Genomic DNA, 27,621 nt, shown 5'->3' on the forward strand with positions numbered 1-27,621 from the left:
TTTTGCTTTTTTTGGCCTTTTAAGCCTCTTCTGCTTGTTTTCCAGTGTTTCTATGAGTGATGGTCACTCGTTGGCCTGAGAGGTGTCTTGTGTCCAAATTTGGTATCAATTCTTGTAGTGGTTTTTGAGTTATGTTAATCCCACAAATGAATATTACACTTTTATAATAATAATAATAATAATAATAATAATAATAAATTAAAATATATATAATCCACTTAAACTGGGCTGCATTAAGGTCAGTATTTGCTTTTAACTACTGCCTTTCAGGATTAATATCATGTCAATACCAAGTTTTGACATGATATTAATGGCATAGTATGGGGTATAAGTATCAATTAGGCCTATTTTTAATATGAAACTCTCAAGCAACCAGAAACTACATTTATCCAGCATCTACCGATCTTCTTAATTGAGAATCTGCTGCATATTATTATTATTAGTAGTAGTAATAATAGTAGTATTAGTAATAGTATTAGTATTATTATTTCTGATCAATAGGGGAGATTTGTGTAATGGAAATGCGCCATCTGTTGGGGGAAAAGGGATAGAGCAAGTCTGCAGAATGCTTCCATCCATTTGCAGAAATATCTTTATTTTCCCATCAAATAATGGTTGTTCCATGAAATAAAGTTGGGTTCAACACAGTAAAATATCTCCACAATATTGTAGCTAAAGTGCCAGAAAATTTGAATAAATCAACAACTTTTTTCCCCTAAAAAACAGCAGCAATATCAATGATCTTCGGTCCCAAAGATCTGGAAGGCAGCAAGATTCGCCCTTGATCTGGTTTTGATCGCTGGACCAGATTGAAAGCATTTCATCCAATGAGAAAATGTCATCTTTGGGTTTGTGTCACATTCTTTACAGCAGCTTTACCAACAAAGGGTGCGTCTACACTGCAGAATAAATGCAGTTTGACACCGCTTTAGACACTGCGGCTCAGTGCATATGGAATCCTGGGAGTTGTAGTTTGGCGAGGCACCAGCACTTTTTTGGCAGAGACGCCTTGAGACTTGGTTCCAAGAAATTTGTAGCACTCTTTAGCAGGGACAGCTCAGGTCTTGGCAAAACTACAACTCCCAGTGTTCAATATCACACTTTAGCAGAGGAGACTTGGGATTTGGTAAAACTACAACTCCCAGGAATCCAAAGCACTCTTTAGCAAATAAGAATCGGGACTTCATGGAACTACAATTCCCAGAAATCCATAGCGCTCTTCAACAGAGGAGGATTGGGACTTAGTAAAACTTCAACTCCCAGGAATCTGTAGCACTATTTAGCAGAGAGGGATCGGAGACTTAGCAAAACTACAACTCCCAGGAATCCATAGCACTCTTTAGCAGAGAAGGCTCAGGGACTTAGTAAAACTACAACTGCCAGGAATCCGTAGCACTCTTTAGCAGAGAAGGCTCAGGGACTTAGTAAAACTACAACTCCCAGGAATCTGTAGCACTATTTAGCAGAGAGGGATCAGAGACTTAGTAAAACTACAACTTCCAGGAATCCGTAGCACTCTTTAGCAGAGACGGATTGGGGACTTGGTAAAACTACAACTCCCAGGAATCTGTAGCACTCTTTAGCAGAGAAGGATCAGGGACTTAGTAAAACTACAACTCCCAGTAATCCGTAGAACTCTTTAGCAGAGAAGGATCAGGGACTTAGTAAAACTACAACTCCCAGTAATCCGTAGAACTCTTTAGCAGAGAAGGATTGGGGACTTGGTAAAACTACAACTCCCAGGAATCCGTAGCACTATTTATCAGAGAAGGATCAGAGACTTAGTAAAACTACAACTCCCAGGATTCCATAGCACTCTTTAGCAGAGACGGCTCAGGACTTAGTAAAACTACATCTCCCAGCATTCCATAGCACTGAGCAAAGTGGGGTCATAATACATTCATTATACGGCATAGAAAATGCACTGTAGGTCTTCCGCCGTTCTCTGCCTTACCAAACTACAACTCCCAGGATTCCATAGCATTGAGTCAAGATATACTTGTGCAATTTTGGAAATGGAGAATCGACACAGCAGGCCTGTCTTAAATCAACGTAGAATTATAGAGTTGAAAGGGACCCCCAAAGGTCATCTAGTCCAACCTCCTTTTCTGCCAAGTGCGATGCAAACTCTCCCGACAGATGGCCATCCAAACTCAGTTTGGAAACGAGAGAGCGCGGTTGTGTCCATGACCCTTTGAGGTAGCACATTCTTGCGGATATTTCGGCAGAATCTCTTCTCTTGCAATCTCTTGCAGTGGAGATCAATAGGCGGAAATCCCAGGCACAGAAACGGGTCATTTTCCGGTGCACCATGCTTCGGGTCCGTGCCGCTCTTTGATGAGCCAAATCCCATCGACGACCTTACCATCCTTATAAGAGAAAAAGCAAAACACGAGGATTTCAGGTGCTTATATTTCAGATACATATAGACAATTAGTTTCCCTACTATAGAGCTCTCATCATAGAAAATGTTTACTTTACTTACTTAGGCGATCCCTCGTTGTCCGAGTAGGATAGTCTTCCAGGGTGGGTCCGTAGGTGGCTGTGGAGCCCTATTCTTGACCTGCATCTTCTCCCACAGTGAGGGCATCAGTTTCCAGGTGGAAGGCGGTCCCAGTCGGGGTTGGCTTGACGCGCCTTCCTCTTGGCACGTTTCTCTCTTTCGTCCTCCATTCGTGCCTCTTCAAATTCTGCAGCACTGCTGGTCACAGCTGATCTCCAACTGGAGCGCTCAAGGGCCAGGGCTTCCCAGTTCTCACTGTCTATGTCAGAGTTTTCAAGGTTGGCTTTGAGCTCATCTTTCAATCTCTTTTCCTGTCCATCAACATTCAGTTTTCCGTTCTTGAGTTCGGAGTAGAGCAACTTCTTTGGGAGACAGTGGTCGGGCATCTGGATAACATGGCTGGTCCAGTGGAGTTGATGGCGGAGCACCATCGCTTCAATGCTAGTGGTCTTTTCCAGAACACTGACATTTCCCCGCCTGCCTTCCCAAGAGATTTGCAGGATTTTCCGGAGGCAGCACTGATGGAATCGTTCCAGGAGTAGCGTGTGACACCTGTAGACCGTCCACGTTTCGCAGGCGTATAGTAGGGTTGGGAGGACAATAGCTTTCTAAACAAGCCCTTGGTCTCCCTATGGATGTCCCGGTCCTCAAACACTCTCTGCTTCATTCGGAAAAATGCTGCACTCGCAGAGCTCAGGCGGTGTTGTATCAGTCTTACTATTGATATCTGTAGACAGTCCACGCTTCACAGGCATTTAGCAGGGTTGGGAGGACAATAGCTTTATAAACAAGTCCCTTGGTATCCCTACGGATGTCCCGGTCCTCAAACACTCTCTGCTTCATTCGGATGAATGCTGCACTCGCAGAGCTCAAGCAGTGTTGTATTTCAGTCTTACTGTTTACGTCTGTAGACAGTCCACGTTTCGCAGGCATACAGCAGGGTTGGGAGGACAATAGCTTTACAGACAAGCCCCTTGGTCTCCCTGCGGATGTCCCGGTCCTCAAACACTCTCTGCTTCATTCGGATGAATGTTGCACTTGCAGAGCTCAAGCGATGTTGTATTTTAGTGTCAATGTTGATGTCTGCAGACAGTCTACGTCTCACAGGCGTAGAGCAGGGTTGGGAGACAATAGCTTTATCAACAAGCCCCTTGGTCTCCCTACGGATGTCCTGGTGCTCAAATACTCTCTGCTTCATTCGGAAAAATGCTGCACTCGCAGAGCTCAGACGGTGCTGTATTTCAGTCTTACTGTTTATGTCTGTAGACAGTCCACGTTTCGCAGGCATATAACAGGGTTGGGAGGACAGTAGCTTTATAGACAAGCCCCTTGGTCTCCCTATGGATGTCCCGGTCCTCAAACACTCTCTGCTTCATTCGGATGAATGCTGCACTCGCAGAGCTCAAGCAGTGTTGTATTTCAGTGTCAATGTTGACGTCTGTAGACAGTCCACGTCTCACAGGCGTAGAGCAGGGTTGGGAGACAATTGCAACATGCTTTAAACAGACAAGGGTTCTTTCTCCCACCCTGGACATTATTCCACAGAGGATGCTTCCAGGCAACAGAGGCCAGGCTTCCTCTATATGGATACCCTCACTGACTGACTTTGTAGTGTCATGGCTACTCAATGCTATTCATGCTTTCTAATTGCAACATGCTTTAAACAGACAAGGGTTCTTTCTCCCACCTTGGACATTATTCCACAGAGGATGCTTCCAGGCAACAGAGGCCAGGCTTCCTCTATATGGATACCCTCACTGATTGACTTTGTAGTGTCATGGCTACTCAATGCTATTCACTCTTTCTAATTGCAACATGCTTTTAAAAGACAAGGGTTGTTTCTCCCATCCTGGACATTATTCCACAGAGGATGCTTCCAGGCAACAGAGGCCAGGCTTCCTCTATATGGATACCCTCACTGATTGACTTTGTCATGGCTACTCAATGCTATTCACGCTTTCTAATTGCAACATGCTTTAAACAGACAAGGGTTCTTTCTCCCATCCTGGACATTATTCCACAGAGGATGCTTCCAGGCAACAGAGGCCAGGCTTCCTCTATACGGATACCCTCACTGATTGACTTTGTAATGTCATGGCTACTCAATGCTATTCACGCTTTCTAATTGCAACATGCTTTAAACAGACAAGGGTTCTTTCTCCCATCCTGGACATTATTCCACAGAGGATTTTTCCAGGCAACAGAGGCCAGGCTTCCTCTATATGGATACCCTCACTGATTGACTTTGTCATGGCTACTCAATGCTATTCACGCTTTCTAATTGCAACATGCTTTAAACAGACAAGGGTTCTTTCTCCCATCCTGGACATTATTCCACAGAGGATGCTTCCAGGCAACAGAGGCCAGGCTTCCTCTATACGGATACCCTCACCGATTGACTTTGTAATGTCATGGCTACTCAATGCTATTCACGCTTTCTAATTGCAACATGCTTTAAACAGACAAGGGTTCTTTCTCCCATCCTGGACATTATTCCACAGAGGATTTTTCCAGGCAACAGAGGCCAGGCTTCCTCTATATGGATACCCTCACTGATTGACTTTGTCATGGCTACTCAATGCTATTCACGCTTTCTAATTGCAACATGCTTTAAACAGACAAGTGTTCTTTCTCCCATCCTGGACATTATTCCACAGAGGATGCTTCCAGGCAACAGAGGCCAGGCTTCCTCTATACGGATACCCTCACCGATTGACTTTGTAATGTCATGGCTACTCAATGCTATTCACGCTTTCTAATTGCAACATGCTTTAAACAGACAAGGGTTCTTTCTCCCATCCTGGACATTATTCCACAGAGGATTTTTCCAGGCAACAGAGGCCAGGCTTCCTCTATATGGATACCCTCACTGATTGACTTTGTCATGGCTACTCAATGCTATTCACGCTTTCTAATTGCAACATGCTTTAAACAGACAAGTGTTCTTTCTCCCATCCTGGACATTATTCCACAGAGGATGCTTCCAGGCAACAGAGGCCAGGCTTCCTCTATACGGATACCCTCACCGATTGACTTTGTAATGTCATGGCTACTCAATGCTATTCACGCTTTCTAATTGCAACATGCTTTAAACAGACAAGGGTTCTTTCTCCCATCCTGGACATTATTCCACAGAGGATTTTTCCAGGCAACAGAGGCCAGGCTTCCTCTATATGGATACCCTCACTGATTGACTTTGTCATGGCTACTCAATGCTATTCACGCTTTCTAATTGCAACATGCTTTAAACAGACAAGTGTTCTTTCTCCCATCCTGGACATTATTCCACAGAGGATGCTTCCAGGCAACAGAGGCCAGGCTTCCTCTATACGGATACCCTCACTGATTGACTTTGTAATGTCATGGCTACTCAATGCTATTCACGCTTTCTAATTGCAACATGCTTTAAACAGACAAGGGTTCTTTCTCCCATCCTGGACATTATTCCACAGAGGATTTTTCCAGGCAACAGAGGCCAGGCTTCCTCTATATGGATACCCTCACTGATTGACTTTGTCATGGCTACTCAATGCTATTCACGCTTTCTAATTGCAACATGCTTTAAACAGACAAGGGTTCTTTCTCCCATCCTGGACATTATTCCACAGAGGATGCTTCCAGGCAACAGAGGCCAGGCTTCCTCTATACGGATACCTTCACTGATTGACTTTGTAATGTCATGGCTACTCAATGCTATTCACGCTTTCTAATTGCAACATGCTTTAAACAGACAAGGGTTCTTTCTCCCATCCTGGACATTATTCCACAGAGGATTTTTCCAGGCAACAGAGGCCAGGCTTCCTCTATATGGATACCCTCACTGATTGACTTTGTCATGGCTACTCAATGCTATTCACGCTTTCTAATTGCAACATGCTTTAAACAGACAAGGGTTCTTTCTCCCACCCTGGACATTATTCCACAGAGGATTTTTCCAGGCAACAGAGGCCAGGCTTCCTCTATATGGATACCCTCACTGATTGACTTTGTCATGGCTACTCAATGCTATTCACGCTTTCTAATTGCAACATGCTTTAAACAGACAAGGGTTCTTTCTCCCACCCTGGACATTATTCCACAGAGGATGCTTCCAGGCAACAGAGGGCAGGCTTCCTCTATATGGATACCCTCACTGATTGACTTTGTAGTGTCATGGCTACTCAATGCTATACACACTTTCTAATTGCAACATTTGCACTTGCTTTAAACAGAGAAGAATTCTTTCTCCCACCCTGGACAAGTATGTGTGTGTGTATAGACTCCACTCGGTTCACCACCATCAGATCCTCTGATGATGCCAGCCACAGATGCAGGCAAAATGTCAGGAGGAAATGCTGCTCGAACACATTGGCCACACAACCCGGAAAGCACACAACACACACCCTAATCAGTACCTTGTCGTCAGACACTTGCTCCAGCCAAAGGTGGGTCCGGTTCAGGATCTGCATCCGAGTGAAGCCGTAGTCCTCGATCCGCACGGCGCTCCAGTTCCTCGGTTCGGGGACAAAGGGGTCAAGGCGTTCTTGGCAACCCTAAAAGGGGGAAAGAGGGGGAACGCTTAGGGCAAAGCAACCAGGCAAAGAAGGCTCAATGCAATGGAATGGCCATTGGCTCAATGTGATGGAAACATGGGTGTTATAGTAGTTTCCAAGGTCTTTTGCCTTTTTTATACTGTGATATGAATGAGTTCAACCTCATGGAGTCCTGGGCATTGTAGTTTGGCACTCTTCGTCTCAGGACTTATACAACTCCCAGGAATCCATAGCACCAAAGGCCCGGGACTTAGTAAAACTACAAAACTATAATTGTGGGAGTTGAAGTCCAAAACACCTGGAGGGCCAAAGTTTGTCCATTTGTCCATGACTGAGCTCTCCTAGTAGAAAATGCTTAGTGTCTTATCAAACTACAAATCCCAGGAATGCACACCTCAAGGCCTTGGAAAACTACCACTCCCAGGATGCCACAACACTGAACCAAGGCAGTTAAAGTGGTGCCAAACTTCATTTATTCCACTGTACAGATGCATCCCTTGTCAAACTATAACTCCCAAGATCCAACTGCAATGAAAGTGATTCCAAGACTGCATTAATTCCACCTTGCATCCCTTGTCAAACTATAACTCCCAGGATCCCATGGCAGTTAAAGTGGTGCCAAAACTGCATTAATTCAATAGTGCAGATGCATCCCTTGTCAAACTACAACTGCCAGGATCCCACTGCAATGAAAGTGGTACCAAAACTGCATTAATAACAACAATGCAGATACACCCCTTGTCAAACTACAACTCCCAGGATCCCACTGCAATGAAAGTTGTGCCCAAACCGAATTAATTCAAGAGTGGAGATGCATCCTTTGTGAAACTACAACTGCCAGGATCCCACTGCAATGAAAGTGGTACCAAAACTGCATTAATTCAGCAGTGCAAATGCATCCCTTGTCAAACTATAACTCTCAGGATCCCACAACAATGAAAGTGGTGCCAAAACTGCATTAATTCAATAGTGTAGATGCATCCCTTGTCAAACTATAACTCCCAGGATCCTACTGCAATTAAAGTGGTTCCAAAACTGCATTAATTCAATAGTTCAAATGCATCCCTTGTCAAACTATAACTCCCAGGATCCCACTGCAATGAAAGTGGTTCCAAAACTGCATTAGTTCAACAGTTCAAATGCATCCCTTGTCAAACTACAACTCCCAGGATCCCACTGCAGTTAAAGTGGTGCCAAAATTGCATTAATTCAATAGTGCAGATGCATCCCTTGTCAAACTACATCTTCCAGGAACCCACAGCAGTTAAAATGATGCCAAAACTGCATTAATTCAACAGTGCAGATGCATCCCTTGACAAACTATAACTCTCAGGATGCCATGGCAGTTAAAGTGGTGCCAAAAATGCATTAATTCAACAGTGCAAATGCATCCCATGTCAAACTATAACTCCCAGGATCGCACTGTAATGAAAATGGTGCCAAAACTGCATTAATTCCACCTTGCAGGTGCATCTCTTGTCAAACTACAACTCCCAGGATCCCATAGCATTGCAGCATTGGTCAGTTAAAAGGGCATTCAAACTGCATTCATTCTATCAATGCAGATGTAACTCAATCCCCAAACTTTTGTAACTTACGGCCGATCCAGTGATGATATGGACAGGGGCCCCAGGATTGGTATATGGAGCTTCGGTGCTGCCATTATAGACCTGAAGAAGGGAGCAAAGAGATATGGAAGAAAGAAAAATATTGTCTGTGGGCTGAGGAAGATAAATAAATTGAAATAATAATAATAATCATCATCATCATCATCATAGCAACAACAACTTAACAATACCTTGTAGTTGTAGAGCGGCCAGAGCCTCTCGTAGGAGTGTTCGTGGGCCCATAATTCCAGGTCGACTCCTGGAAACCAAAGAGAGAAAAGTAGACCAAGAAGATGAAAATGAAACCAGTTTTTTGCAAGGCAGGTAGAAGAAAAGTTTGGGTGGAAAGGCCATTCAATAATATTGTGCTATGTTCCTGGTTTGAAAGTGTTATTTCCTGTTGAATTGCATGGGCCTTACTTTGAAAGTACTTGTTCTGCTCCACAAACTTCATTTTCGTGGCACAAACTATGTTGAATTCATTGAGACTTCATGAGATAATCATTGAAAAACTAAAGCAAAATGTGCTAGAACAGGAAAGTCTTGCAAAAACCAAAGTTTTTGCAGCTTAGTGAACTTTCCCCATGTTTTGTGATAGAACCAATTAGGAAATGACATTTTCAACCCAGGAACAACAACAACAACAACAACAACAACAACACTTTATTTGTACCATGTTGCAACAACAAAAATAGTGTTGTTGCAGCATGATAGGAGAGAGAATATCAAGAGAGATCCTTTCTGGAGAAAGAAAAGTACGGCTTTATTTCCAGCTGGGACCCTGGTGAGGAGTTGTCTCCAAAAGCAAACCAGAGTGTCCGATAAAGGCGGTGTGCTGTCGCACGCTGGGCCTATGACAATGTCTGTTTACAGGACGTGCTTTCTGTATGCCCAACGGGGTGCCTTAGCTAAAGCGCCCCATAGGTTTCCCAACACAAAGTTCTGTAGAGGCTCAAAAGAAATCCAACAAAGTTCTTTATTAAGGCTTAAATCTTCAAACAAGTGAATTAAATGCTTTATAATCTTAAAAAGCTGGTAGCTTTCTCCATCTGCCGACAAGGGACAGGCGACTGCTTGATAAACTGTTCCTTTCTTCTTTAGGGAAACCTTCCGACCCCTCCTTGCGCAATCTTTCTTAACCCTGCTGGCGTGGGTTAAGTTTCTTAAGTTTCTTAACCCAACTCCTGGCTCCAAGCTGCGTTATGGATTGCCCAGGCAAGGTTCCTGTAGATCTGCCAAGCTGGTGTCCTGTAGATTTGCCCCACGAAGACCGTGAAACCATTCCTTTATTTTCCAGCAAAGCTGGCTGTATTCCCCCAGCAAAAGCTGTGGAACTGTAACGTTACTCCCCAGCAAAGCTGGCTGTAGATCTATTTCTTTAACCCCAGCAAAGCTGTAAGAAGTGAAGCTTTTTGTATGTGGGATAGAAAAAGCCCACACATCCTGCTGTAAGGCTCCAAACTGTGAGACTGAACTCAAAGTCCCCTTTTGCCTCCAAACCTGGGGAAAGGGGCGGATCTAAAGGCTCTGATGATGATTGATAGGTTGTTGGCCCTATGACTGCAACCTGGGGAAAACTACCCAATTGCAAAATGCATGGCCCAAATAGATTCATGCAAACTAACAGTGCAAGAAAAGGAAATTCAAATCTCCTGGCACAGCCGTGCCAGCACAGGCGTTGACTGCCTTTTATACACTTCAAATGCAGGCAAACAAAGAAACATGCTTCTACATACACTGACATAATTCTCTGCGTCACTTTAGCATCATAGAAATATCAAATTCTATCTTTCAACATACAAAAGGCATGTCTCTGTATTTCTTTCGAAAGAGCAGCATACAGCTTACATTCATCAATCAAGGGGCCTACTTTGACTTGTCAGGAGGGAGAGGGGATAGGCTCCTTAGTTAGCTGTAGCCCGGGCTATGTTGTCCCAGTCTCTCTCTCCCTGGAATGTATAGATAACAGGTCCCCCTTCTCCCCCTTTTAATACAGATCCCCTTCTGCATTCTCTCCATCCTGTGGCTTTCTTACACAGAGAGAACCTGATTTTTCTATACATTTCAATGCTTGTAAAGTACATACAATATATGCATAAATAAATACCTATTTTTCCAATATCTCCCCATCAGTGTTACATAGTGTATTGGTGAAAACTTACCGTATTTGTAGAATAAATCCTCCAAGCCATACTGGTGGGAGTCAAGCCCACAGCGGACCTGGGAAACAGGGAGATTAAAACATGATGAAAACTAAAAATCCATCTATGTTACGTCTTGGGGTGGATCTACACCTCAGAGTCAATGCAGATTGGCACCACTTGAATACTATGAAGCAGATGGTGAAAACAGAACAGCCTGCCTCAGGGGAGCGTGCCAAATGACCAGCCGTTGCCAGAAGGGACAGAGAGTTTCATTTACGCTGATGATCGTGCCATCACCGTCCAAGCAGGGACATCCTTGGCCTATCCTTTGTTTGGATATCAGCCAGCATGCCAACATCTTAAATCAAGAAACAGCTTCCTAAGATCTATAGAGTTACTTGCAAGGACACCTCAGCAAGCAAGAGTCCAAAAGTGGCAGGCGAAAAATCCAAAATCTCAATCAGTGGCTGAGAACAAAGAGAAACTCCTTCCTAGGCTCACAGAAGGCTGGGCGATTTGGAAGGTCCTGAACAGATTGTGCTCTGGCACCACGAGATGCAGAGCCAACCTTAAGAAATGGGGCCACAAAGTGGAGTCCACGACATGCGAGTGTGGAGAAGAGTGAACAATGTAGCCTGAGCCCTGCCACATGCACAATGGAGGACCTTCTCACAGCAATATCAGAGGCACTCCAAGTGGCCAGCTTCTGGTCACAGGAAATGTAGCATAATGCCAAGTTTTTAGCTTTGTTTGTGCTTTTTCTATACATTATAACTGTATTCTCAACTCACTTCTAACACGATAAATAAATAAATACGATGGCAATTGTAGTTTGCAAACTGCAGCTCCTAGGATTCAATAGCAGTGAGCCCATGGCAGTTCAAGTGGTGTCAAACTGTTTTGATTCCGCAGTGTAGATACAGCCTTAGTTGGTGTCGTTGTGCCCCAAGGTTTCACGTCTGCTTTCCCCTCGCACTCACAATGCTTTCGTGCTGTGTGCAGTCATCCCGATCGTTGTTGGAGCAGTACATGGGTCGGTGCCCCATGGTTATGATCCAAGGGCGCTCCTTGCGCCGCTCCGGTTTATGCGCCTCCTGCCAGAAAAGTTCAGGAAAACAGCAACAATTGAGAATCATGGCAGCTGCATCTACACAAGGCATGGGCCAACTTTGGCCCTCCAGGTGTCTCTGACTTCAACTCTCAAATTCCCAACAACCCAAACCTTCACAAGCATTGAGCCATATCGGTTCAAGTGGGGTCAAACTGCATTCATTCCACAGTGTAAACACAACCCTGGTTAACCACTTTTAGGTTTCAGAACCTTAAAGATTTGAAGTCCACCAGCCTCCAACGAAGGTCCGGCCCTGATCCGTACCTGCAGATCTTGCTCCAGCCATTGGAACTGCTTGGCCACAAGGTCCCGGCCGTAATCCAAATAGAAGTAGACCTCGGTGGAGAAGGAGACGATATGAGCAGGACCGATGTCCCAGCTGGAAGGCAAGGAAAGCGGTCAGGAAGTAACCCACTGGGAGAGGAGTTACAAAATGGGAAACTGAGGCAACTCTTTTACTTATGAATGAATTTGATTCATAACACTGGATTCGTCTACTCTGCGCTGTAGAAGGAATGTGATTTGACACCACTTGGACTGCCATGGCTCAGTGCTATGGAATCATTGGAGCTATAGTTTGCTATGGCTCAATGTCATGCACCCATGGGAGTTATAGTCTGACAAGGTTGGACTCACAGGAGCTATATTTTGCTATGGCTCAATGCTATGCACTCATGGGAGCTATAGTCTGACAAGTCTGGAATCATAGGAGCTATAGTTTGCTAAGGTTCAATTGCATGCACTCATGGGAGCTGTAGTCTGACAAAGTTGGACTCACAGGAGCTATAGTTTGCTATGGCTCAATGCCACGCACTCATGGGACCTATAGTCTGACAAGGTTGGACTCACAGGAGCTATAGTTTGCTATGGCTCAATGCCATGCACTCATGGGAGCTATAGTCTGACAAGGTTGGACTCACAGGAGCTATAGTTTGCTATGGCTCAATGCCACAAACTCATGGGACCTATAGTCTGACAAGGTTGGACTCACAGGAGCTATAGTTTGCTATGGCTCAATGCCACACACTCATGGGACCTATAGTCTGACAAGGTTGGACTCACAGGAGCTATAGTTTGCTATGGCTCAATGCCACACACTCATGGGACCTATAGTCTGACAAGGTTGGACTCACAGGAGCTATAGTTTGCTATGGCTCAATGTCATGCACTCATGGGAGTTATAGTTTGAAAAGGTTGGACTCACAGGAGCTATAGTTTGCTATGGCTCAATGCCATGCACTCATGGGAGTTATAGTTTGAAAAGGTTGGACTCACAGGAGCTATAGTTTGCTATGGCTCAATGCCATGCACTCATGGGAGCTATAGTCTGACAAGGTTGGAATCATAGGAGCTATAGTTTGCTATGGCTCAATGCTATGCACTCATGGGAGCTATAGTCTGACAAGGTTGGACTCACAGGAGCTATGGTTTGCTATGGCTCAATGCTATGCACTCATGGGAGCTATAGTCTGACAAGGTTGGACTCACAGGAGCTATAGTTTGCTATGGCTCAATGCTATGCACTCATGGGAGCTCTAGTCTGACAAGGTTGGACTCACAGGAGCTATAGTTTGCTATGGCTCAATGCTATGCACTCATGGGAGCTATAGTCTGACAAGGTTGGACTCACAGGAGCTATAGTTTGCTATGGCTCAATGCCATGCACTCATGGGAGCTATAGTCTGACAAGGTTGGACTCACAGGAGCTATAGTTTGCTATGGCTCAATGCTATGCACTCATGGGAGCTATAGTTTGAAAAGGTTGGAATCATGGGAGTTATAGTCTGACAAGGTTGGACTCACAGGAACTATAGTTTGCTATGGCTCAATGCTATGTACTCATGGGAGCTATAGTTTGATAAGGTTGGAATCATAGGAGCTATAGTTTGCCATGACTCAATGCTATGGATTCATAGCAGCTATAGTTTGTTATGGTTCAATGCTATGGAATTATAGCAGTTATAGTTTGTCAAGGTTGGAATCATAGCAGCTATAGTTTGCCATGGCTCAATGGTATGGAATCATAGCAGCTATAGTTTTCCATGGTTCAATGCTATATAATCATGGGAGCTATAGTTTGCCATGGCTCAATGCTATGGACTCATGGGAGTTATAGTTTGATAAGGCTGGAATCCTAAGAGCTATAGTTTGACATGCCTCAATGCTATGGAATCATAGGAGAGATAATTTGACAAGGTCTTCAGCATCCTCTACCAAAGGGTGCAAACTACAACTCCCAGGAATCCATAGCTTCAGAGACATTGTAGTTTAAGTGGTGTCAAATGGCAGTAATTTTACCTATAAAAGTAAATATAGATTTTAAGAAACAAGGGGTAACTTTTCTTAAAGGCAAACCACATTAAAATACAATTGGAATAATTAACTGAAAGGCCAAGATACTGGATTAGAAGACACTCACCTGTACCAGAGGCTCTCTGTGTTCCCAGGCATGCTGAAGCGAAAGCGGTAGTTGGAGAAGTTACTGGAGGAAGAAATGAAAAGAAAAAGTTACTTAGGAGAAACTAAGTCCCCCTTGGGCTCTTTTCTCAAACCCTTCTCTCTCACACCTTCCTTTCCTTCCGTCTTTCCCTCTTTCCTTCCTCTTTCCCTCCCTCTTTCTCCTTCCCTTCCACGCTTTCGTCCTTCCTTCCTTCCCTCTCTCCCTCTTTCTCTTTCTTTCCTTCCCTTTTGTATTTATTTCTTCTCTCTTTCTTTTATCATTCCCTTTCTTCATCCTTCCCTTCCTTCCTTCCGCCCTTCTCTTCTTCCCTTTTTGTTTCTTCCTTCTCTTTTTCCTTCCTCCTTCCCTTTTCTTCCATTTTTCCTTCCCACCCTTTCATCCTTCCCTTTTGTCTTTCCTTCCTTCCCCTTTTCCTCCCTCCTTCCCTCTCTCCCTCTTTCTCCTTCCATCCCTCCTTTCCTCCTTTTCATCCTTCCTTCCTTCTCTCTTTTCTTCCTTCCTTCCTTCCTTCCTTCCTCCCATCCATCCATCCATCCATCCCTTTCACCCTTTCATCCTTCCTTCCCTTTTGTCTTTCCCTCCTTCCCCTTTTCCTCCCTCCTTCCCTCTCTCCCTTTCTCCTTCCACCCCTCCTTTCCTCCTTTTCATCCTTCCTTCCTTCTCTCTTTTCTTCCTTCCTTCCTTCCTTCCTTCCTTCCTTCCTCCCATCCATCCATCCTTCCTTCCATCCATCCATCCCTTCCATCCTTCCTTCCCTTTTGTCTTTCCCTCCTTCCCCTTTTCCTCCCTCCTTCCGTCTCTCCGTCTTTCTCCTTCCATTCCTCCTTTCCTCCTTTCCTCCTTCTCTTTTTCCTTTCTTCCTTCCTTCCCTCCCTCCTTCCTTCCTTCCATCCATCCATCCCTTCCATCCTTCCTTCCTTCCTTCCCTTTTGTCTTTACATCCTTCCCCTTTTCCTCCCTCCTTCCCTCTCTCCCTCTTTCTCCTTCTACCCCTCCTTTCCTCCTTTTCATCCTTCCTTCTCTCTTTCCTTCTTCTCTCCATTCCTCCCTCCCTCCCTTCCATCCATCCATCCTTTCCACCCTTTCATCCTTCCGTCCTTCCCTTTTGTCTTTCCTTCCTTCCCATTTTCCTCCCTCCTTCCCTCTCTCCCTCTTTCTCCTTCCATCCCTCCTTTCCTCCTTTTCATCCTTCTTTCCTTCTCTCTTTCCTCCCTCCCTATCTCCCTTCCTTCCTTCCTTCCTTCCTTCCTTCCTTCCTTCCTTCCTTCCATTCATCCATCCATCCCTTCCACCCTTTCATCCTTCCTTTTTGTTTTTCCTTCCTTCCCCTTTTTCTCCCTCCTTCCCTCTCTCCCTCTTTCTCCTTCCATCCCTCCTTTCTTCCTTTTCATCCTTCCTTCCTTCTCTCTTTCCTCCCTCCCTCCCTCCCTTCCATCCATCCGTCCATCCATCCCTTCCACCCTTTCAACCTTCCTTCCTTCCCTTTTGTCTTTCCCTCCTTCCCCTTTTCCTCCCTCCTTCCCTCTCTCCCTTTCTCCTTCCACCCCTCCTTTCCTCCTTTTCCTCCTTCCTTCTCTCTTTCCTTCTTCCCTCCCTCCCTCCCTCCCTCCCATCCATCCATCCATCCATCCATCCCTCCCTTCCACCCTTTCATCCTTCCTTCCTTCTCTTTTGTCTTTCCTTCCCCTTTTCCTCCCTCCTTCCTCTTTCTCCTTCCACCCCTCCTTTCCTCCTTTCCTCCTTCTCTCTTTTCTTCCTTCCTTCCTTCCTTCCTCCCTCCCTTCCTTCCTTCCATCCATCCATCCCTTCCATCCTTCCTTCCCTTTTGTCTTTCCTTCCTTCCCCTTTTCTTCCCTCCTTCCCTCTCTCCCTTTCTCCTTCCATCCTTCCTTTCCTCCTTTCATCCTTCTCTCTTTTCTTCCTTCCTTCCTTCCTTCCTTCCTTCCTTCCTCCCTCCCACCCTTTCATCCTTCCTTCCTTCTCTTTTGTCTTTCCTTCCTTCCTTCCTTCATTCCTTCCTTCCCCTTTTCCTCCCTCCTTCCTCTTTCTCCTTCCGTGCCTCCTTTCCTCCTTTCCTCCTTCTCTCTTTTCTTCCTTCCTTACTTCCATCCATCCCTTCCACCCTTCCTTCCCTTTTGTCTTTCCTTCCTTCCCTCTTTCCTCCCTCCCTCTCCCTCTTTCTCCTCCTATCCTTCCCTTCCTCCCTTTCATCTCTCCTTCCTTTTCTCCTTCCTTCCTTCCTTCCTTCCTTCCTTCCTTCCTTCCTTCCTCCTTTCCTTCCTTCCTTCAATCCCCAGATAGCAAAGAGTGCTAGCATGCAGCTCCAAAGTTAGAAAGTTTGCCCAGGCCTGATAAATCCCATACTTCATGTATTACACTATGTAACAAAATTTGGGGGAAAAAAATCTGTTCCTGGTTTGAAATGTGAAGTCTTTGCTTTGAAAGTACTTGTTCTTCAGAAACTTTGTTTTTTTGTGGCACAAACTATATTGAATTGGTTGAGACCCAATGAAAGATACATTGGAAAACTCAAGCAAAATGTGCTATAGCAGGATGTCCCTCCTGCAGAATCCAAGTTTTTTGCAACTTTTCCCATGTTTTCATGATAGAAGCCATTAGAAAACGGCATATACCACCCAGGAACAAAAACCGTGTTCCGTGATGTTATTGGCCGGTCTGTGGCTACTACTTACTATTTCTCCTCGTGGTTCCCTGGGCAAGTCATATACGGCACTGTAGCTGCCACGGGTTCGATTTTCCTCATGAAGGCATCTCCAAAGTGGGCATCCATCTGCAAAAGGGTGGGAGGGAAGAAATAAAGCCCTTGAGAAAGGTGGAAAAGTCACGGCGGTGGAGAAGTCACTTCTCAGTGGTGGCCCCCTTCTGTGGAACACACTCCCTAATGAAATTAGGCCAGCCCCCTCTCTCCTGTCCTTTGGGAAGAAACTGAAATCATGTGTTGTTGTAGGTTTTCCGGGCTGTCTGGCCATGTTCTAGAAGCATTCTCTCCTGATGCTTCGCCTGAATCTATGGCTGGCATCCTCAGAGGTTGTGAGGTCTCTTGGAAACTAGGGAAATTGGGTTTATATATCTTGTGGGTTTCAATGTCTTTTCTGTGTAGCCTGACATGGTGGTTGTCAGAGTGCAGACTACTTCAACCAGAGAAGTCAGCCATAGGAGAACACCCGATGAACCTGTCAGTGACATAGGCTGCACAGCAAGGCAGGAAACACGATCGATCACAGCCACCTTAGGCTATAAACTACTTTATTTACAGCTATATACATCAGAAGCTACTTAACACTAAGCATGTCGTAAAACGTCTTCCTCTACGTCCGGTAGTCACATCATGAACTCTCGAATATGCTGTTATCAGTACAAGTCCACACCTCCTGCATTCCAGAGTGACGTATAGCTGGGGCTAACAACGGGAGCAAACCCCGCTCATATTTGCATGTTTTCAAACTGCTAGGTTGGCAGAAGCTGGGGCTAATAAGGGGAGCTCACCCCGCTCCGTGGATTCGTGCCACCAATCTTTCAGTCAGCATGTTCAGCAGCTCAGCAGTTTAACCTGCTGCACCACCAAGGGTCCTGCCATTATACTATACTATTGGATATAACGGGACTTGAGCATCTATGGATTTCGGTATCCACTGGGAAGAGGGGTTCCAGTGGATACCGAGGGCCCATGTTTAATTATAACGAGAGCGTAAATATAGGCTGACTCTACATATCTTACCGTATCGAAGTCGTAGGCAAAATCCCCTGCAAAGGAAAGGAGAGAAGCTGAGTTTGGCTTTGTTTTCCCAACGTAGCAAAGGATCTCAATCAGGTATGGTCAAACTTGGGCCCTCCAGGTGTTTTGGACTTCAACTCCCACAATTCCTAACAGCCTACCGGCTGTTAGGAATTGTGGGAGTTGAAGTCCAAAACACCTGGAGGGCCCAAGTTTGCCTATCACCTGATCTAAGTCCTCCTAAGTAGCAAAGGATCTAAATTAGAGCCATTTTGGTAGACAAAATCCTACCCACGTGCAGAATCGCATCATAGAGTCCCATTTCGGTCTCGCACTGCAACCGAGGCAAGGATTGAGGGTTCAAGAGGCCCAGGTCCCCAAAGAGGGCAAAGCGGGGGCTCCAGGCGGTGGAGTTCAGCAAAGCCTGGAAGACGTAGTTTCTGCTCCAGCCCAGCTCGCTTCCACAACGGTAGGCTGCAAATAACAATAGAATCATAGAATCAAAGAGTTGGAAGAGACCTCATGGGCCATCCAGTCCAACCCCATTCTGCCAAGAAGCAGGAATGTTGCATTCAAATCACCCCTGACAGATGGCCATCCAGCCTCTGTTTAAAAGCTTCCAAAGAAGGAGCCTCCACCACACTCCGGGGCAGAGAGTTCCACTGCTGAACGGCTCTCACAGTCAGAAAGATCTTCCTCATGTTCAGATGGAATCTCCTTTCTTGTAGTTTGAAGCCATTGTTCCACGTCCTAGTCTCCAAGGAAGCAGAAAACAAGCTTGCTCCCTCCTCCCTGTGGCTTCCTCTCACATATTTATACATGGCTATCATATCTCCTCTCAGCCTTCTCTTCTTCAGGCTAAACATGCCCAGCTCCTTAAGCCGCTCCTCATAGGGCTTGTTCTCCAGACCCTTGATCATTTTAGTCACCCTACTCTGGACACATTCCAGCTTATCAAAGCGTTTACAGTCCACTAGCTTGGTTGCTGGCCCTAAAAACAATCAGGACAGTAAATAAAGAGCAACACTCAAGAAACAAGGGAATTCCAGACATGAATCAATCAGGGCCAGTTAACACCTCCCAACAAAGGATTCCCCCAGGAAGGAAGAAGCGTTTCTCAACCTTCCTAATGCTGTGACCCCTTAATACACTTCCTCATGTTGTGTTGACCCCCAACCATAACATTATTTTCATTGCTACTTCATAACTGTGATGTTGCTACTGTTACGAATCGTAATGTAAATATCTGACATGCAGGATGTATTCCCATTCACTGGACCCAGTTTGGAGCAAATACCCAATACGCCCAAATCTGAATACTGGTGGGATTTGAGGGGATTGATTTTGTCATTTGGAAGCTGTAGTTGCTGGGATTTATAGTTCACCTACAATCAAAGAGGATTCTGAACTCCACCAATGATGGAATAGAAGCAATCTTGGCACATAGAACTCCCATAACCAACTGCAAATACTGGAAGGATTTGGTGGCCATTGACCTTGAGTTTGGGAGTTGTGGTTCACCTACATCCAGAGAGCATTGTAGACTCAAACACAATGATGGATCTGGACCAAACTTTGCCTGAATACTCAATATGCTCAAATGTGAACACTGGCGGAGTTCGGGGAAAATAGACCTTGACATTTGGGAGTTGTAGTTACTGGGATTTATAGTTCACCTACAATCAAAGAGCATTCTGAACCTCACCAACGAAAGAATTGGGCCAACATTCCTACATAGACTCTCCATAAAATTCTGTCAACCAACAGGAAGTACTGTGTTGTTGTAGGTTTTTTCGGGCTATATGGCCATGTTCTAGAGGCATTCTCTCCTGACGTTTCGCCTGCATCTATGGCAAGCATCCTCAGAGGTAGTGAGGTCTGTTTGAACTAGGCAAAAGGGCTTATATATCTGTGGAAAGACCAGGGTGGGACAAAGAACTCTTGTCTGCTGGAGCTAGGGGTGAATGTTTCAACTGACCACCTTGATTAGCATTTGATGGCCTGGCAATGCCTGGAGCAATCTTTTGCTGAGAGGTAATTAGATGCACTGGGCCTGTAATAATTGTCTTTTGAAATAGGACGTGCACCTTTTGCCCAGCGGGAAGCCAGGGCGCCACGAAAGAGGCCCTCAAGGATTTTCCTGAAGAAATGGTCTTTAGATGGCTTGAAAGGTTAAACAAAGTCCTTTATTATTGAACAAATTAAACAGATATTTCTCAAATCTTCAATGAGTCAAACAAATGCTTCAAGGTTTTAAATCAACTGGTGGCTTCTTTACTCTTGTCCACAAGGGACAGGCAACTGTCTTCGTTAACTGTTCTTATACTTTGAGAGGAAAACCCTTTTTTAACCTCTCCCAGACTGTCTGTTATCTACGTTTTGTTGGTGTGGGATCTACTACCGATTCCAAACTGCGTCTTGGTACCAAGTAAACTTACCAGGCAAAGCTTGTAGATTCTCCAGCTGGAGTTCTTTGGGTCTGTGAAGCTGTTTTCCCTCTGGAATTTCTTTAAGACTTTAGGGCTGTTTCCCTCAGATGTTGTAAGGCTGAGAAGCTGTGAGCTCCCAGCCAGAGCTTTGGGAATTTCCCCCCCGAATGTCTGGAGAAATGAAGCTTTTCTGCAAGTGAAGCTTGTCCACGTCCTCTAACTTAGCTTTCCTCACTAAGACTTACTAAAAATGGCCCCCTCTTCCCTTCCCATCTCCCTGGGAGAAGGGGTGGATCCAAACTTAACAATGATAGACAGGTGGCTTGCCCTATGACTGCAAACCAAAGGAAGCCACCTTTTTGTAGAATCCCTGAAACTTTGGAATGCATGCAAACACTTAATAGAATAAAGTTGGAGCTCCTGGTACAGACCTACCAGCACACTTACCATAGCGTTGTCCCGGCACCAGGTCACGGAGAGTGACCCTGTGAATGAACATGGTGCGTCCTAACTTCCCTCCGTCCACAAAGAGCGTGGCGTTTCCTTTGGCCATATGACTGAAGGCCTCTCCCGGGTCCTGGCCAAAGAGGACAATGGACGGAGCGGGATCAAAGGTCGTCCAGGTGACCGTCATGGAGTTGGGGTCTCCTGGAGAAAGTAAGAGCCACTAGACATGATTATAGGAATGCAATCCCCTGAAACATCTTCCAGGATGAATTTATTTAAAGTAGGAAGAGTACAACTAAAAATAATAATAAATAAAATAATGCCACAACTCAGGTGCAGTCCCCAATAAGGTCCCGTTTCTAAAGGTACATCTACACTGTAAATCTGATGCAGTTTAACCTCAATTGAACTGCCATAGCTCAATGCTATTTATTTATTTATTTACATTATTTATATTCCGCCCTTCTCACCCCGCAGAGGACTCAGGGTGGATCACAATGCGCATATACATGGCAAACATTCAATGCCATAGACACACAACATATAGAGACAGACACACTGAGGCTATTTAACTTTCCAGCTTCATGAGGGTATACTTTGAATTCCAGCCATCGGGGGAGCTGTTGCACTTGTGACACCGATGGAGTACTTCCTCATTCTTTTGCACACTGCTGGAGAGTTTTATGGCATCGTAAACTAATTAGATTATCCTTCCCGCATAAGCAATACCTAAATTTCCTTCTTGACAGATGCAACTGTCTTTCGGGCTGCAAAGGTTGACAGCAAGCTAGACAAATGGTCAGGATCTTACTCCGAATCAAATCATGGGAGTTGTAGTGTTAGAAGGTATTGAGTTTTCCCTGCCAAGAAGCACCATTACCTCAATAAACTACAACTCTCAGGACCTACACTCCTGAATTTGGAGATGAAGATCAAGGAAACTATTCAGACTCCAACAAAGGGATACATCTAAACTGTACATTTAATACAGTTTGACACCACTTTAATTGCCACGACTCAATGCTATGGCGTGCTGGGATTTGTAGTTTGGTGAGGCACCAGCACTCTTGGGGAGAAGGCGAAAGACCTGGTTAAGCTATAATCCCCATGCTTCCATGGGATGGCAGTTGAAGTGGTATCAAACTGCATTAAATCTATATAAATAAAAAGGTAATGTTCGTTTGTGGGATTAACAGAACTCAATAACCACTGGGCGGATTGACACCAAATTTGGACACAAGACACCTCTCAGGCCAATGAGTGACCATCACTCATCAAAACACTGAAAAACAAAGCAGAAGGGACATAAAACCAAAAATCCAAAAATATACATTACAAGTGCAAAACCACACACATATATACACAAACACATATATGCACACATATATGATACACACACACAAAACACATACACAGAAAGGAGGAAGGAAGGAGAGAAGGAGGGAGAGAAGGAAGGAAAGAAAGATGGATAGAGAAGGAAGGAAGGAGGGAGAGAAGAAGGGAAAGAAGGAGGGAAGGAGAGAAAGAAGGAAAGAAAGAAATGTAGAGAAGGAAGGAGGGAGAGAAAGAGGGAGAGAAGGAAGGAAAAAAGAAGGATAGAGAAGGAAGGAGAGAAGGAGGGAAAGAAAGGTAGAGAAAGAAGGAAGGAGAGAGAGAAAGAGGGAAAGAAGGAGGGAAGAAGAGAAAGAAGGAAAGACTGGTAGAGAAGGAAGGAGGGAGAGAAAGAGGGAGAGAAGGAGAGAAGGAAGGAAAAAAGAAGGATAGAGAAGGAAGAAGGAGGGAGAGAAAGAGGGAAGGAGAAAAGGAAAGAAAGAAGGGTAGAGAAGGAAGGAGAGAAGCAAGGAGAGAAAGAGGGAAGGAGAGAAGGAAGGAAAGAAAGGTAGAGAAGGAAGGAAGGAGAGAAGGGGAGAGAGTAAGAGGGAAAGAAGGAGGGAAGGAGAGAAAGAAGGAAAGAAAGAGGAGTAGAGAAGGAAGGAAGGAGGGAGAGAAAGAAGGAGAGAAGGAGAGAAGGGAGGAAAAAAGAAGGCTAGAGAAGGAAGGAGAGAAGGAGGGAGAGAAAGAGGGAAGGAGGGAAAGAAAGAAGGGTAGAGAAGGAAGGAGAGAAGGGAGGAGCAAAAGAGGGAAGGAGAGAAGGAAGGAAGGAAAGGTAGAGAAGGAAAGAAGGAAAGAGGGAAAGAAGGAGGGAAGGAGGGAAAGAAGGAAAGAAAGGTAGAGAAGGAAGGAGGGAGAGAAAGAGGGAGAGAAGGAAGGAAAAAAGAAGGATAGAGAAGGAAGGAGAGAAGGGAGGAGCAAAAGAGGGAAGGAGAGAAGGAAGGAAGGAAAGGTAGAGAAGGAAAGAAGGAAAGAGGGAAAGAAGGAGGGAAGGAGGGAAAGAAGGAAAGAAAGGTAGAGAAGGAAGGAGGGAGAGAAAGAGGGAGAGAAGGAAGGAAAAAAGAAGGATAGAGAAGGAAGGAGAGAAGGTGGGAGAGAAAGACGGAAGGAGAGAAGGAAAGAAAGAAGGGTAGAGAAGGAAGGAGAGAAAGAGGGAAGGAGAGAAGGAAGGAAAGAAAGGTAAAGAAGGAAGGAAGAAGGAGAGAGAGAAACAGGGAAAGAAGGAGGGAAGGAGAGAAAGAAGGAAAGAAAGAAGGGTAGAGAAGGAAGGAAGGAGAGAAAGAGGGAGAGAATAAAAAAAGGGAAAGAGGGAAGGAAGGAGAGAAGGAATGAAAGAGAGAGAGGTTGGGAAGGAAGGAAGGAGACAAGGAAGGATGGAACCAAAGAGCAAAGGAAGCGAGAAAAGAAAGAGGTAGAGAAGGAAGAAAGAAGAAGGGAAAGAAAAAGAGGGAAGGAAGGAAGGAGAGAAAGAAAGGAGAGAAAGAGGAAGGTTGGTGGGTACAGCTAGTCTATAATATAGATGCACTCCAAGGGCCCTTCCAAACAGGCTCTATATCCCAGGATCAGATCCCAGGTTTCCTGCCTTATTCTATGAGTCTGCACTGCCAGATAATCTGGAACAAACAAAAAACCTGGGATCAGATCCTGGGATATCGGGCCTGCCTAGAAAGACCCCAAGACTCACCGAGGGAGAAACATACCTGGGTAAGAAAGGTGGACCTGCTCAGGTCGGGTGGAGCGCAAGCTTTTGCATCCTAGGAAGGAGAGCAACACAAAGAGGAAACACAAGGATCCCGCCATGCTTCTTGAGAAGTCCTTTGCTCCTCTCTGGTAACCTTTCCGATGCATGCTCAGGCTCAAAGCGGAAGGTGAACCGGACACCGAGCCGGGGTCACTCCAGTTTCCTTTAGCAAGTCAACATGAGTTGTGGTGTTGCAATCGGCAGGCACATTCCTTTGGGCCTCTCACTCAGTCTGTGGCCGACAAAGAGAAGACAACAAAGTCAACAAAACAATCTGTCCTGAAAGGAAAAGTAAGGGCACAGTTTTGTTCAGGACTGGGGTTAAATGTGTGAGCAGCCAACCGAAAATGTGGAGCTTTTTTTCTGTGTCAGGAACGACCTGAGAACCTGCAAGTCACTTCTGGTGTGAGAGAATTGGCCGTTTGCAAGGACGTTGCCCAGGGGACATCCAGATGGATTAGTTCCCATTCACCTGAACTCATCTCTTGTCCAAATTAGTTCTTGCAAGGAGTTCAGAATGAGCACCATTTGGCTACAACTCCCAGTTTTGAATCCGCCACCTGACTATGCGTGAGTCACACTCTCTCAGCCTCAGAGGAAGGCAAAGGCAAACCACTTCTGGAAACTTCAAAGCCTGGATGGTTGCTGTCTGTGGGAATCCTTTGTTGGGAGGCACTGATTGCTGGCCCTAAAAACTCTAAAATCAGGACAGTAAATAAAGAGGAACACTCAGAAAACAGGGGAATCCCAGACAGGAAACAAACAGAGTCAACTAACACCTCCCAACAAAGGATTCTCCCCAAGCACCCAGGCTTTGAAGCTGCAAGACCATTCAATGCTAATCAGGATCTAGTCCAAACTTGGCATGAATACTCCAAATGCCCAAATATGAACACAGATGGAGTTTGGAGGAAATATAGTTTGACATTTGGGAATTGTATGCTGGGATTTATCATTCACCTACAAAGAACATTCCGAACTCCACCAATGACAGAATTTGGGCAAACTTCCCATACAGAACCCCCATGACCAACAGAAATAACTGTGTTTTCTGATGGTCTTTGGTGACTCCTCTGACACCCCTTTGCAACCCCCAGGTTGAGAAATCCTGCCTTAAGGCCATCCAGTCCAACTCTCTTCACCAGAGCAAGAAAACATAATCAAAGCCCTCCTGACAAAGAGCCATCCAGCCAGAGATATAGATAGATAGGATTCGCACACACGCACACACTTTAGCAGCCTTCAAGAAAAAAAATGAAAACTTGGCTCTTCCCATGTGCCTTTGGAGGGTGACCACTTTTATATTTGTATGTATATGTGATAAGGCATCGAATTGTGCCTTTTTCTGTAAGCCGCCCTGAGTCCCCCCTTGGGGGTGAGAAGGGCGGGGTAAAAGTGACGGTAATAAATAAATAAATAAATAAATTATCCCATTTCTGTTTGTTCCATCCACAGTGTTGCCCCTAAGATGCACTTTCCCCTTCCTAAACTGAAAGACTAATCCCACTGTTCATTTTGGGGGGCTCGACTTTATGGTATGTTTGGAGTTTATACTTTGCACTCTCTGGCAGAGAAGGTTCAAGACCCTTGCCAAACTACAACTCCCATTATCCAATAATATTAATTATGTATTATTGAAAGCTTTCATGGCTAGAATCACTGGGCTGTTGTCGTTTTTTGGGGGGCTATATGGCCATGTTCTAGAGGCATTTTCTCCTGACATTTTGCCTGCATCTATGGCAAGCATCCTCAGAGGTTGTGAGGTCTTTTGGAACTAGGAAAATGGGTTTACCTATCTGTGGAATGACCAGGGTGGGACAAAGGACTGTTGGAGGAAGGTGTGAATGTTTCAACTGATCACCTTGATTAGCATTTGATGGCCTGGCAGTTGTTTGGTGTGGCTTGCTAGTGCCTGGGGCAGTCTTTTGTTCAGAGGTGATTAGATGTCATAGAATCATAGAATCATAGAATCAAAGAGTTGGAAGAGACCTCATGGGCCATCCAGTCCAACCCCATTCTGCCAAGAAGCAGGAATATTGCATTCAAATCACCCCTGACAGATGGCCATCCAGCCTCTGTTTAAAAGCTTCCAAAGAAGGAGCCTCCACCACACTCCGGGGCAGAGAGTTCCACTGCTGAACGGCTCTCACAGTCAGGAAGTTCTTCCTCATGTTCAGATGGAATCTCCTCAGATGGAATGTCCTTGATTGTTTCCTCTCTGTTGTTTTGCTGTTGTAATTTTAGAATTTTTTAATACTGGTAGCCATTCAAAGACCCACCCAGAGGAAAAGTGTTCTTGCCAGACATCAAGGGAACCACTGACCGCAGAGGGAAGCTGATGAGGAAACACAACATACAAACTATCTCCAGACCCACCAAGAAAATCCAACAAATGCTCCGTTCAGCAAAGGACAAGAGGGATCCTCTCACTTCTGCAGGAGTCTACCGTATACCACGCAGCTGTGGACAAGTCTACATAGGGACCACCAAACGCAGCAGCATTGCCCAGACACGAACCAAGGAACATGAAAGGCACTGCAGACTACTCCAACCAGAGAAGTCAGCCATAGCAGAGCACCTGATGAACCAACCTGGACACAGCATATTATTTGAGAACACAGAAATGCTGGACCACACCAACAACCGCCATTTCAGACTACACAGAGAAGCCATTGAAATCCACAAGAAGCATGTGGACAATTTCAACAGAACAGAGGAAACCATGAAAATGAACAAAATCTGGCTACCAGTATTAAAAAAAACTCTAAAATTACAACAGCAAAACTACAGAGAGTAAACAATCAGGTAGATCTAATCACCTCTCAACAAAAGATTGTCCCAGGCACTGTCAGGCCACAAAATGCTAATCAAGGTGGTCAGTTGAAACATTCCCACCTAGCTCCAGCAGACAAGAGTCCTTTGTCCCACCCTGGTCATTCCACAGATATATAAACCCATTTCCCTAGTTCCAACAGACCTCACTATCTCTGAGGATGCTTGCCATAGATGCAGGCGAAACGTCAGGAGAGAATGCCTCTAGACCATGGCCATATAGCCCGAAAAAACCTGCAACAACCCAGTGATTCCGGCCATGAAAGCCTTCGACAATACTTTCGCATTACTTTATTTTCCAGAACACTAGATTAGGCCACAGCAACGCCTGGCAGGGGACGGCTAGTAAACAATAACAACAGGAACAACAGAGGTCATAACAATGGGAACGCACCGCTGTCCAGGGTCCCTCCGTGCGCCCTGGCCTTGGATGGATGCAACGCTGGTCTGCCTTGGATCTGGGCCTTCTCTTCGACCCTACAAACCGGAGAAAGGCTCCAAATTGAAGCCGGATCCAAGAAGAGGAAGCCAAGGAGGCCTCACAAGGAGAAGCGAAGCGAATCGGAAGCTCTGGGCTGTTCCAGGACCTTGTGCGTAAAAGGCGCAAACAAGAGAAAGGAAGCCAGCCGCTTTCCCTCCTCCTCCTCTTTCTCCTCTTTCTCCTCCTCTTTCTCTGTCTCTGTCTCCTCCCTTTGGCCTCAGAAGCA

General features: G+C 45.3%; 1 protein-coding gene across 1 annotated transcript; it reads right to left on the reverse strand.

Annotated features, from left to right (window-relative positions):
* Positions 1-574: 574 nt before the first annotated feature.
* LOC132780822 (acid phosphatase type 7) lies at positions 575-27,607 on the reverse strand. The gene is made up of 14 exons (XM_067461711.1): positions 27,309-27,607; positions 24,042-24,314; positions 20,971-21,171; positions 18,386-18,568; positions 18,098-18,123; positions 17,052-17,149; positions 14,317-14,379; positions 12,162-12,276; positions 11,767-11,880; positions 10,805-10,862; positions 8,834-8,901; positions 8,634-8,705; positions 6,898-7,035; positions 575-2,369 (listed from the first exon to the last, which is right to left on the reverse strand). Exons 2-14 carry the CDS (start codon positions 24,187-24,189, stop codon positions 2,295-2,297), a joined length of 1,359 nt encoding a protein of 452 aa, XP_067317812.1. The 5' UTR covers positions 24,190-24,314; positions 27,309-27,607; the 3' UTR covers positions 575-2,294.
* Positions 27,608-27,621: the final 14 nt, after the last annotated feature.

The sequence above is a fragment of the Anolis sagrei genome, chromosome Y (genome assembly GCF_037176765.1).
Source record: "Anolis sagrei isolate rAnoSag1 chromosome Y, rAnoSag1.mat, whole genome shotgun sequence".
Taxonomy (NCBI): Eukaryota; Metazoa; Chordata; class Lepidosauria; order Squamata; family Dactyloidae; genus Anolis; species Anolis sagrei.

Coding starts and splice junctions, on each gene's coding strand:
- LOC132780822 (XM_067461711.1), bottom strand. CDS start 24,189: ATGCATCGGAAAGGTTACCAGAGAGGAGCAAAGGACTTCTCAAGAAGC. Junction 12,277..14,316: donor ACAGAGAGCCTCTGGTACAG/GTGAGTGTCTTC, acceptor CTTGCCTTCCAG/CTGGGACATCGGTCCTGCTC. Junction 11,881..12,161: donor GGCTGGAGCAAGATCTGCAG/GTACGGATCAGG, acceptor CTTTTCTGGCAG/GAGGCGCATAAACCGGAGCG.